This window comes from Indicator indicator, chromosome 12 (genome assembly GCF_027791375.1).
Source record: "Indicator indicator isolate 239-I01 chromosome 12, UM_Iind_1.1, whole genome shotgun sequence".
Taxonomy (NCBI): Eukaryota; Metazoa; Chordata; class Aves; order Piciformes; family Indicatoridae; genus Indicator; species Indicator indicator.
In genome coordinates, this window is record NC_072021.1 from 16,415,835 (window position 1) to 16,428,819 (window position 12,985).

Here is a 12,985-nt window from a genome sequence, read left to right on the forward strand (position 1 = left end):
GGACACTGAAGTTGCCCTCACAGCTCTAGTTGCCAATCCTGTTATCTATTTAACACCTTTCACTCACTGCTAATTGTCATCACAGAGGCTGGCAGCAGTGGTGAGAATTAGAAAACAGTTCAGCTGGGATTTTAGCAAGAATTAAATGTTTGGAGAACCAGAAATGAACCCATCCAGTGTAAAAATAAGCTGTGAAGGAGAGGACAGCAGTCAATGAGCTACTTACACCAGCACTGACTTCCTTCTTTAGTGCTGTAAATAGCACTGTAAATGTGAAATTAATTTAACTGCTTCAGGTGCTGGCCCTTCTCTGTCTTCATCTCCTACAGTATCAGTGGCAGCATGGGTTAAGTTGAGGGGATCAACTTTCCTCGTGTGGAAAACTGGTATTTGTGGAGATTCAAAGGAGTGATCAATTTTTAATGTCCTCAGTTACTGGGTGTAACATTTCAGGCTCTGTGTTCAGTCCCATCATTCAGTGATACAATCTTCTGTGGAATTTACTTGGTAATTTTTATTATTTTCTGTTTCTGCAGATGGCACTCAGCTGATTAAATTTCACCTCACAAAGCCATTCATCAGGTTATTTTGCAATGAACAGCATTGATTTTGCCTTACTAGGATGAAGCAATTTCATATTTTGTTTCTTTACTTTTAGTAGACAGCAGAGTGTTATAAAGTGTAGGAATCAAGTTTTCCTAGTCATATTAGCTTGATGTGGCTGATCCAGTGGTGATGCTCCCAAGAAACCCCAGTTTTCATTAAGGACTACATAGCATTCTGCTCAAAGCGAGGCCTGGATTTACAAAGACTCTGTACATAGCACTGTATTGGTTGTGTGAGATCTTTCATCTGGGGATTGCTGTGGGATATACTTTAAAGATAATATTTACTGAGACAAAACCAGAGCCTTTGAGCATACAGACTTGATGAGAGGTTCATCAAGTGCACTTTATAGCTCAGTATGAATCGTGGCACCGATGCATATAGGAACATGTGCTATATATTTACTGTTTCCAAGGCAAAGCTGATCAGCTATTCCCTCAAAGTTATCCCCCTTTTGATGTAAGGCTTGTAACACCTTGATGTGCCTTTGTAACATCCTGTCAGGACTGTCTCTGTTCTGGCACACAAGTAATTTGGGGTGTTCTCAGTCCTGCCCTCTCCTCTTTTTGGGTCAGCTGAGCAAGAGTTTAGTGGTGAGCTGAATTTCAGCATATACTCATTTTACAGCTCAGACAAATATTTTTTGTTGTTGTTTTGCTGAGAAATCAGACTGGTGATGGGGTTAGAGCTAAGCTCTACACACTGGCTCCAGTAAATTCAGTAAGTTCCTTGACTGGACAATAGATTCATCTGTATACTCCAGACATGTCATTCAAGGTGTAATTCTGTTCATAAGTGTTTTATGCTGCTCAAGATACCATAGCTAATCTGAGCCTTCCAAACAGGACTGACAGATGTGATGTAGTGCCTACAGGAGAGCCTCAACCTCCTGGCTTGGATGCAAGATGTTAGATGGATACCAATATATAATAATTTATATATTTACAGTGCAGTCACTCATGAGGAGGGCACCTTATTATAAAAGCCCACAGCCACTCAATGGAATCAGTAGGGCAAGATTCATCTCTCCTGTCTCCCAGATCCCCACATCTGGGCAGATAGCACACCTTAAAATCCTTTGGTTGTATTGATTGGCTTTTCCCTGGATGTTATGGAGACCAGCTTTGATGTATATACCTGCACTCGAAGGCAACTAAAGGTGAGTAAAATCTACTCAATTTCCTTATGTCTTTGCTTTCACCTGTGAAGTGCTGACACCATTCCTTTCTCTCCCCATCGCTAACTCCCTACACAATTTTTGTTCCAAACCTCTCCAATCAGAGGTCTATTCTTGTCCCTTTCTCCACAGCAGAGTGGTAGCCTACAGCTACTATGTCTGGACATTCTGAGGCTAATCACAACTGTAGGGAAAGATGCTGGCCCCATTTGTTAAAATGTAGAAATTTGAATCTTACTGAAATACCACACCAGAAAATAATCACACTTCTTCTAAAAAAAATTAAACCTTTTTTATTGGTATATTTATTTTTATATATAAAAGAAATTAAAAAAAAAAAAGAACACAAATGAAATGCTGATTATGGCAATTCAGTTTTGTCAGCCCCCTCTGCCTGGGCTGCTGCCTCAGATCCACCAGGAGTGAGCAAAGTCCTCCGGTTATAATGTCCTTTCATGATTCCAGAATTATTGTTCTCATTAAGGATTTGCTTCTGTTTTTGCCTGTTAAGAGACTGTACAAGTCCTAATACAACAGCTGCTAACGAATACTGTCCAGTCAGTTTTCTTGGTTGCAAGATTAAAGGATTTGGTTGGACTCTTCCTAGAAGAAAATATGTTTTGATTTTTCCTTCCTGTTCACTGATACCTTTGACGTAAATCTCTCCTCGGTAGTCGAAGGCAAATCCCCGGTCCTTCAGGATCAGATACGTTTCTTCAGGCACTTGTATTCTGTCACTAACACCTGTGCTGTCCATTCGACTTGCTAAATTAACTGTTTTGCCCCAGATATCATATTGGGGTTTCTTAGCACCGATAACTCCTGCTACAACGGAGCCATGGCTAATCCCTATTAAATAAAAAGGAAATTAAAAAGGAAAAAAAAAAAAAAGAAAGAAAAGAAAAAAAAAAAAAAAGAGAAGAAATAGCCAGTTAGAGAAGAATGGCTGAAAATCATATTTGCACTTAAGAACCAGATGAAGCCTGGTTCATAGACACATCACTAAGCTTAAGGAGGAGGAGTATATACAAAGAAAGTAAGGGAAGGAAAAAAAGCCAGCAAAGCTAGAAAATATCAAAATGATAGCCACACAGTTATTTTACATGATACCAGTCTCAGTGGAACCACAGTACTTGTGATTCATCTGTATTCTGCACACTATTACCAAACATCCTGCAAACCGATTCTTATGGAGTAGGAAAGATCTGTCTGAGTTTACACTTGAAGGCAACCTTGTCAGTACTATAAAGTCAAGAAATTACATTCTTATGTTCCTTGAAGTGAAAATAATAAAGTATTCTATGGAGTTATTGAAAGAATGGACCTTGCCAGGTTGTTGCATAAATTCAAAACAAGCAGTAATATAGAAGAGACTATTTTTCTACAGCATTGATTTAAGCACGCATTCAGTAACTGTGAAAGGATGAAAAAAGTATCTTAGTTTTTCTTTTTTTTTAGTATTTTTTTAAAATTGATGATCAAAATGATTTCCAGATACTGTTGCAGTCATGCTCCATGAAATTTTTGCAAGTGATCCGTAGTTACTGAAAGTGGATACATGTTCCCTAAGAAACCTTGGGAACTGAAATTTTTCTGTTCTAAACGTTAGGAAGTGCAGATCATGGATAGCCCTGCTGTGGCCTTCCATCCTGTGACTGGTGAATATACTTCACCTTTGTTAGGGCAGGGTTGTCTGTAAAGGATGTATTTCTTCTAGGTGTTTTTTGGTTTTGGCCAGTGAACAAGTAATTGTGAGAAGCCCTCAGATTTACTCCTACTATGTGCCATGTAGTCAGACCCACTTTTTGTGTCCCATCCAGGGTATCCCATCCTAGGATAAAGGGTTCCCTATCACAGCAATTCACAGCAGCTGCCACTGGTCAGATCTGAACTAGAATTCAATTTTTGTGCAAAACCAAAGTATTAAGACACAGAGTTTAGGACCTGTTTACTGAAGAAGAATCTAAAACAAGGAGATTAATTAGAGAGTGTACAAGCCAGTACCAAGCTTGGGGTTAGGTCTTTACTGCCCAGTTTACTTATTCACAATTAACTAAAACATGCTAATATTTAATTTGATTGTCCAGTTCGTTCCTTCTCTGAAAATAACAAAGAAAATGAAAGCAGGCATCAAAGGAATTTCAGGAAGCTCCTCTGAAACAAGCCAGCTGCTGCCCAACAAAATGATCAGAGAAGGTTCCTGTAATCTTGTCCCCAGCATCTGATTATCCCTTAGGCTGTGTGGTTCTGCAGTCCTCAAATCCAGGCTCATGTTCTGAAAATGGAGTAGTTCTTATTTCTAACGTTGCCTGGGATGACAGTTTGAAAACAGAAGATACAGTATTTGGAGTCTCTTAAACTGTATATGCCCTTGCAATGCTCCTGGGACTTGTTTAGAGCATTGGATCCTTGCAGACAAACCCCCATTTTAATTCTCATGTTTAATTATGCTTACCAATACGGAGCTCAAAGTTGTTAAATGAATGCTTGTTGATCTCCTGTATGCTTTCATTCAAAGCTATGGAGAAGTCGGCCAGAGCACACAAATGCCCCCATTTGTCTTCACATTGCTGAGGAGTAAGTTACAAACCAGTATGTGAGAGAAGTTTTGCATCTTCCCAGCTCCCACCCATCCCTACCAAATGCCAGGTATCTGAATTTGGAATTTGTAAGAACAGTCTCAACACACTAGATTCAAGAGAGGCAGGATATTATTAGTGGTAATACCTCCCATTTATATTACAAGACTTGTGTACCTGGATACAGAGAAACAGCATGAACTACCAAAGAAAGTAATTTCCTGTCAATAATCTGACAGGCAATCATATGAATTAATAAGGCATGTGAAATCTATCTAAGGCTGAGAAAGAAAGTATAGGGAGGATTGAGATAGCTCAGATGCAAGGCTGTAACTCTCCTGTCACCCAGGAAAAGCAATATTTCAGTGTGCTCAGGGATGAAATAGTGACAGGAGCAACATGACAAGACAGGCAACCTGAGACAAGTTAAGTGGGAGAGGAAAGGCTGTTCTGTAGCTTACTAATTGCCTCTGCTTAGAGCACTTAACTCCCTGCCCCTTCCTTTCCATTTCCATTCCTACAGGCAATCAACATTCAGATGGGGACCAGGAGATGGTTTTAGTCTTTCCACAGCACCAACAGACTAGATAATGGGGCAGAGACTTTGAAGGGAGGACAGGGAACCCCTTAACTCTTTCTCTGAGTATGCAGTAGAGTAAGGAAGAGCTTGTTGGTTCTGGCCCAACAGTGGTATGATGTCATCTCAGCTGTTCTAAAGCCAGGTAATCCTTTCATCAAACAAATTTCCTTTCCATAGGAACAAAGCATTGCCAGCCCCATTCCCTGGGTCATGCAATCCAGAACTTTGCGATTTTCATCACACTGAGTGTTTAGTATTGAATATAAGCATCTCCCTGGCATCACCCTGTTCTGTTCACACCATGCTCAGTCCTTGTCCTCAGTGTCATTCAGTCCACAGCACGCCAACTTTCCTTAGCCACCATATATCTTAGGTACTAACAAGGTGATAGAGGAGTATATATGAAGATAAGTATATGTAAAATATACATAATCATTCCATTATTCTATTATAGTTCAAGAAAAAGAATGAGTTATCAGTCTTGGAAATGCAGTGCAGATTTTCCTCCTTTGAATTTTATCCACCTCAAGAATCAAAAGACGTGATTAGAAGCTGCATATTTATAATCATCTACCTCTCTGATGTTCAGCCCTTCTTTGCTCATCTCTGCACAGAAGCATTTTGAGTTGGAACAAACAAAAATCTCATGCTTGTCTAGTTTGGCAGATTTCTATCTGTCAGAATCACTTGTTGCTCTGTAGGTGGGAGATGCTTGGTTAGTTACACTCCACATATTTTATTCTAAACACACAATGGAAATTTTCTCATTTACAAAGCTCATAATAATGTTTCCTGCTTTTCTGTCAGTTGCAATCAATGTGGGTGAATCTGATTCCCACTCTGTGATTGATCTGAGGCAGAACATCTTTTTTTGTGGTGGTGTTCTTTGGGAAGAAGCACTGGTTGTCAAGCAAGACAAATTTCAGCAAGAGCCAACTTCTTGCTGGATGCGTTTTAGACCCTTGTCTTACTCCTTTGGAGACCCCATTTCCTGGGACATTCTTGGGTGTAATTATGAATTAATTTCTCTCCTCTGACTTCTCTGAGGGTTACAGCTGTGACTGCATGTATCATTTGTGGTTCATTTTTCCCTCAGCTTGGTTTGCACTTTTGAAAGTGAGAGTAGTGTGTAGGCTTCTGACTTTGTGATGTTCTTTGGTTGAACTGATGGGTCTGCTATCTTTTTGACGTATAGTTTATTGCACTATCAGTAGATATACAGCTGCACCATAAAATGTAAAAATGCAACTTTACACTTGCATAAGTATGCTTTCAGTTAACAGATCCTCTCTATTCACAGATGTTGGAGGCTGTCAGCTGGATTCCAGTCTGAGTTACAGTGGTGATTTAGACTATGTCCAAAGACACAGACAGATCTACTTTAGATTCACATCAATGTGACTGAAAGTAGGTTTTCTTTTTCCTCTCTCCTATTAAGGTAAATTTGAGGAAAGAATTTATATGGCTCTTGTTCTCAGTACAAGATAACATTTCAATTCATCAAGGAGTGCAACTATTGTCTGCCAAAAGGCCCAAATGCCTATTTTCTTTTGCCAAATGTAGTTTTATGAACATCATAAAGGTAACACTGATATTTTCTAATATGAATGGTCAGACATGCCAAAAGATTTGCTTCTTAAAGAACATTATTCTCTTACCTGTTTTTCAGGTGATAATCCTGACACGGCCATGTATGTGCTGCCAATTGTTTTAATTTTTTCAATATCTTGAAATCTCTCTTCACCTAGTAACTAAGACACATGTAAAAAAAAAAAACCACTGTTACTTCTGTAATTCTTAGTACAAAATGCTTCTCCAGATATCCAAATGAATCCAACCATGATATCTTCCTGTTGGTCACAGTGCACAGTTCATTCTGGGTTCCAGACCACACTGAGCTGGGATGCTTTGAAACATCTGCTCAGACAAAGCAGTCAAGCTAAATTCTGCTGTGCTCTGTAAAGCTGTCTGGTAAATCACACATTGGATAATATAAGGCATGCATGTTCCAGCCTAATTTAAATGCAGATGAGTCCTGCATTTCTTGAGGTATAATCACTGAGAATCAGTGAAGACAAACTCTCTGTGTATGTATTTGTGAAGGTAAGAAGACTTGATCAATGAAGACTGTTAAGTCTTCTTTGGAGGAACTCAGTTTGCAGATTAAGTGCTGCTACTGCAACAATCCAGATGATGAAACCAGTGTTAAAGGGAGTTCAGTCCACTTAAAACAACCACTTTATCTTTCAGAGTTAATGGAAGGAGATAGATGCCTCCAAAGAACTTCTACGTCCTTCCACATGCCATACTCCCATGCTTCATACTTCATACTATCAGACTTGTCACTTATCTGCAGGGAATCAATGGGAAGAGGTAAACACATGTATCTACTTGGGACAGCTATAGGTGTTAAGTAGGCATAAAGAACTTGTCAGATTGAGAATCTGCAAGAGGGAGACTAGAGTACCGAGTGAAGTAGTCAGTTTTGTCTCCATTCCAAGTCCATATTCACAGTTTAATTTAGGACTTTCCATGAAATAGAAGCTGGAACCTTGTACTTCTTGAGAAACCTAAGCAGAGTTCTACTAATTAACTCTGTCAATGACAGTAGAGCTTTGTGTGGGATATGGGCATGTATCACCTTATCACAGGCTTTGAAAAGATGTATAGCTGATGTTAATCCCAAAGTAGCCCTAGAAACTTCACAATAAGCAGTATGGTATCTAATAAAATTAAGTATCAATATGGTTGAGTTAACCTGGGAGAAAAAGAAAGTCCAAACCAAAACAACAAAAAGTACTTCACAGGGAAAAGGGATTTCAAACTTTCTTCTCTAAAGGCTCAACTTAGCTGGGATTTAAATGGAAAAAAAAAATCTTGCCATGGTCAGGTAAAATTTAATGAAACATTTCCCCCCCCTTTTTATATGTACTGGTGTGCATTCTTTTTCCAACTTGTGGGTTTGAATTTCCTGTCAATTAAAAACTAAAGGGATTATTTCATTCAAAGGGAGAAACATACCAAAGGCATAACATGAAATAGCCCCTGCCATTGAACTAACCACAGTGTACATCAGCCAGAGTGCCAGGGTCTTGGAAGCTTTGCTGTTCATGTACAGATATTGCACCATCTGTCTCTAATGGGAGGCTGCACAGCATTGTGTGCAGGGAATACAAAGCCATATGGTTAATGGCTCTCTTCCAAGTGAGGAAAGTCCAAAAACTTGACCTGTTTCTCATTTTTCTTCAAACTGCCAGAAAAGCCCATTATCTATGATTCCCTCCTACAAGGGCAGCTCTTCCAACTGCTTTCTTAAAGAAAAAGAGCATTTCTTGGAGCTGTGCTTTTGTGAGCAGTCTGAGAGCACCAGGTGTGTGGGTAAGGGGAGAAAATGGTCTTGGTTAAAAATAGCCTATATTTTCATTTCCAGATGGTTCCTGGAAGCACAATAATTTAAAATGCATGATAAATATCTAAAGTGATTCTATATAAAACAGAATGAACCTATTGGCTATAAGAAATAGTCTCAAGTTATGATTTCCCTTCTTATTAATTTTTAAATTCCTATTTTTTTTTTCTTCCTGCCTTATCCTGTCTGTTAGATAGCTTCTTTCCTTCTTCAAATAATGGTCTATTTACTGATTACTTTCTTCACTGTGTGACAAAATGACAGATTTTCATATTAGGAAAATATATTCCAAATCAGTGCTAAATCAGCTGCTATTTATTATGACATTTCAAATAGGTTTGCTAATTTACCAGATAGTCAAGGGAACGTTTTCAAACACTAGAATGTGATTGCAAGGCAACTAATGGCTTAATGCCATGTCTCACATACAGCCAAGGTTATATGGAGGGCAGACCCTGGGGGACATACATGCAATGAAACATGTACAGAGCAGTACAAAAGGTAACGTTCCAGGATGTGGCCCACATTTGCAAAGTAATCAGTGAAGTCTGAAAGCAGGATCCTGCATTCTTCTGCATCCTCTGTTTGTGGCAACTTAATATATTAAAATCTGTTGTCATGAACACTGTTTAAATCACTGCAGGATAAAGAAAATAGGGGAGGGGAAGAACCCATGAACTAAAGAGCTCTTATTAAAGTACAAATCCCAACTGTAACATCACTAAGATACATAAACGATAGATTAAAAAGGCTGAAAAGAATATTACATTAAAAAAAAAAATCCCCCAAGACTCATAATGTTCAGGAGAAATGTTCCAATATTGTCTTTTAGGTGCAGCATCTCTAAGATTACAGTCACATTAAAAAAATGGGTTATTATCAAAGTAGATTTGCAGCGTTTGTTTTTTGATGTATGAACTGTTCCTGTCAGCACCTCCTGCTTGGGTACAAATTAAGAAATGATATATAACTGTATTCTATAATGATGCCACATGTCAAATTAAAAAAAAAATAATCTTCAACACTTCTCATTATGCCTCAGTCAACAGGAAGCCTGGAAATTTTGGAGAACATATTTGTGAGCCATCAGGGGGAAAAAAAAAAGTAAAGGCTGTACTTTGAGAAGAGACAATCATCTGCTCCCCAAGACCAACTTTTGGATGGGTTCACCCTGGCTCTGTAAGAAAAACCCAGTCACAACCTGACTCCTCTGTGGGCTCGTAGTCCACACAGTTGTTGGCAGGATCTGTTTCACCACACACTATTTTTTGCTTGACTGGCTTTGTCTCTCTAAGATAGGTCCACTACCTGAAGAACAAAATAACAGATCTGGATTGTAAACCTTCTGTTTTGTAGTAACAAGGGGGCTACTCTAACAAGAAGAAAGAAATAATCCAGATCTCCTTCTTGTGTACCATTCATTTTCTAAAGCAGGTCAATTTTTACCACTGCTTTCATTTAGAAACATCTTCTGGGCCCTATGCCTACTACTATTATCTATGCATGGAAAGGGGAGAATTTAGACTGTAGAATCTGATTTGAGATTAGTAACTCAATTCAGATGTCTGAACATAGATGTCCAGAGTCATCTAGAGCATACTTCCCTGAAAAACCTCCAATGGCTTGCTCCAGAACAGTGTAAGTTTTCTAATGGTGCAGTATTCACCTCAATTCACCTCGGATATCTCAAATGGCATCATGTCTTACACTCCTGTGGTAAAACTTCTAACTTTGGGTAGCTCTACAGAGACGTTCACGTGATGCTGAGAAGCAAAGTTTTCCCATGTCTAATACACCTGCTCTGCTCTCAAGCTGAACATCTGCATTTTGCTTCCAAAGCTTATTGAGACAGTAGGCATTGTTGGCAAAAACCATCACGAAAAACAAGTGACATCATGCAGTGTCAGTCAACAGTTACATGGCCCTGAGACATCGTACTTGAAATGACTTCTGGTTCATTTTCCATGGGTAGGATTACTCACTGCAATTGTCCTGTCTGGCATATCACCTTTCAGATTGCTTAGACTGAGTAAACTAATGGCATGACAAAGCTGGAAGTAGGTTAGCAGTCAATGGGGAATAACATAATTTCATTTACTACTCGTACCAAGAACATATCTATTACTCAACTAAACACGTCTGGGATTTAATACAGTCCCTAATTAGGTCCTTTATTAATTACAGAGCAGGTGTTAGGGGCCTGAACATAATATTGTGTTAGGGCTTTTGATGAAAACCCTGTCTTCAGTAATTGCCACACAGCAACATTGGCATTTTGTTGTGAAGATTATATGAACATGCATGACGAAATATCTGAAATCAATTCATAGCGATGGGCTTTGCATTAAGCTTGAGTCACAGTCATATTAATCAGATCTGGGAAGAAAACTAAAGCTATTAATCAACAAATATACTGACAGCTATGCAAGATCTCAGAGATAAAATGCAGATATTTACACCCATAGAGAAAGAAATGTAGGAACTTAGCAAGTGACAGGAGAGTAGTTTTGTTTGCTACTAAAATGCACAAGGTTGCCCTGTGAATTCCTCTGCTTCCCACTACTAATTTTAGTATCTGACCAATTACATGGATAAGCTCTCAATTTCATTGTCTCATGGTCTGGTAAGCTTAACCCTGGTCTTTTTTTTTTGTTGTTGTTGTTGGTTTTGTTTATTTGTTTGTGTGTACACTATGAACATTCCCCATGAAAGTGCCCAGGATGAAGAAGGATTGAAGGACAGTTAAAACCCTGATCTGGGTTCATATTTAGGTTGTAGCTACTGGCTTGGGAACAGGTAAGTTTGTTTTTCAAAAAATGTAGGAAAGTCGATTACACCTTTGTGCCTTTGTTTTCCATTTATGAAATGAAGGTAACGTAATTTTTACCAGAGGAGTAAATTGAAAATAAATTCTTCAAAACTCAGAGGCCATAGATACTTGCTCCTCAAGATGCAATAATTAAAAAAAAAAAAAGGAAAAAACAATAGTTTTCCTTCCCATTGCTTTTTTTCAGTTGTATACTTTCCACTTGCAACTTTTCCTTCCTGTGAAGCCCTTCGGGATACTTGCTCTTCAAAGCAAGCCAAAAACCAACCCCAACCTAAAACTCTAGGCTAGATCCTCAAAGAGAGATAGGTGTTTAAGCAGGACTGAGGTAGAACTAAATACATTTTAAATAAAAAGCCACTGATTCTCAGATCTTCATTCAGCTGTATTCTAAACCTTGGAGAGATCTGAACTCTGCCAATGTTTTAGTTTTCTGGAAAAAAAAAAAAAAGATTTTCTGTATGCTTAATTTATGGGCAAAATTCTGGTCCAGATGCAAAGATTAAATATGCCTTGTCTTCTTTCAAAAACTGAATCTGAGTGCTTCTTGAGTAGAGAGCCAAAGTGGCAAGTGATGTTATCTTTTTTTCAAACCTTTTTGAGTTTTTCCTTCCTGTTTTAGACAATTGCTCCATGGTTACGTAGCTCATGTGGGATGTTAGATCCAGATCCAGCTCCTTTTGAGGGAACAAATTTTGTTTTCTTGAACTGCATCTAAATTTTAAGCTGGCAAGATGCTCATCACTTCTCAAGTTGATGATTTATAATATAGAAATGGATTGAATGCTTCTGTGAGATAAACAGATTAAACATGGGTTTATTGGTTAGGATTTTTTACTGTTTATCAATGATTTCTTGCTTCTCCCCTGATGTCCAGTTTAGTACTAATCTTGCTTTGCTCAGCAGAATTCTGAAAAATATGTCTTTTTCCCACTTTCTCTTTAAGTAAGTTCTCCAAAACTAGAATCACAGACCAATGGTACTAGCAACATCTCCCCCTTTCTCCTCCCCTTTTCTGTCTGGACCAGTCTGGGACACAAAACCAATCTTGCTCTTAAGAAGAGAGGACTTACGTTCTATTTTTGCCACTCAGGGAATTCAGAAGAGCTACACGCTCTTATAAACTGCTTGCAGTTTATAGGTTGAATTTTGCCATGCTTGGAAATTTTGGCCTTTTGCACCCTTTCTAGCTGCAAAGTTTTTTCAAAGCTCTTTGTATATATCATTCGTCCCCTTAATTCCTCTTGGGCTCATTGCAGGACACAGTACCACATGTCTAAGCTTCCTTGCTAACTAGCTGGCAGAGTATACAACACCAGCTATGCAACTTGCTCCTGGCTTCCACTTCAATTTCCAGTTTTTCCTTGCTTCTACCTGGAAATAGCAATGTTGGAGATCTGACTTCTCCTGTTTATCTTGTCATCTCCTCAGACCCATTTCTGAATTTTTAACTGGACAGGATACTTACATAAATTATTTTCCTTCTCTCTATTCTTTCCGTTTGTTGGGTTTTGGTTTTGTTTGTTTCTTTGCTTGTTTGAAGTGTTTAGTTGTTTTGTTGTGGTTTTGTTTCATTTTGTTTTTAAATTTTGCTTTATCTCTGAAGTCCTCAGTAAAACAAGAAAGCAAGCAGATTTGCTTCATTTACCTCTGTATAACATAACTGATCAGACAAGTTCCTTGAATTAATATGTCACCACCTTTCACTGTCTACCCAATATTTCCTTCTGAACTTTGTGCTTCACATTTAACTTGATACTGTTTTACTGTAACACTCGTTGAGTCCATTCAACCAATGTCTTCAAAA

The 12,985-nt window shown here is 38.5% G+C and overlaps 1 protein-coding gene across 1 annotated transcript in view; it reads right to left on the minus strand.

Annotated features, from left to right (window-relative positions):
* Positions 1-2,144: 2,144 nt before the first annotated feature.
* ADCY8 (adenylate cyclase 8) overlaps positions 2,145-12,985 on the minus strand; it is a 104,037-nt gene continuing 93,196 nt past the window's right edge. Inside the window, 3 exon segments of the mRNA XM_054385243.1 lie at positions 2,145-2,632; positions 4,239-4,353; positions 6,601-6,693. Coding sequence (XP_054241218.1) covers positions 2,145-2,632; positions 4,239-4,353; positions 6,601-6,693 — 696 coding nt within the window.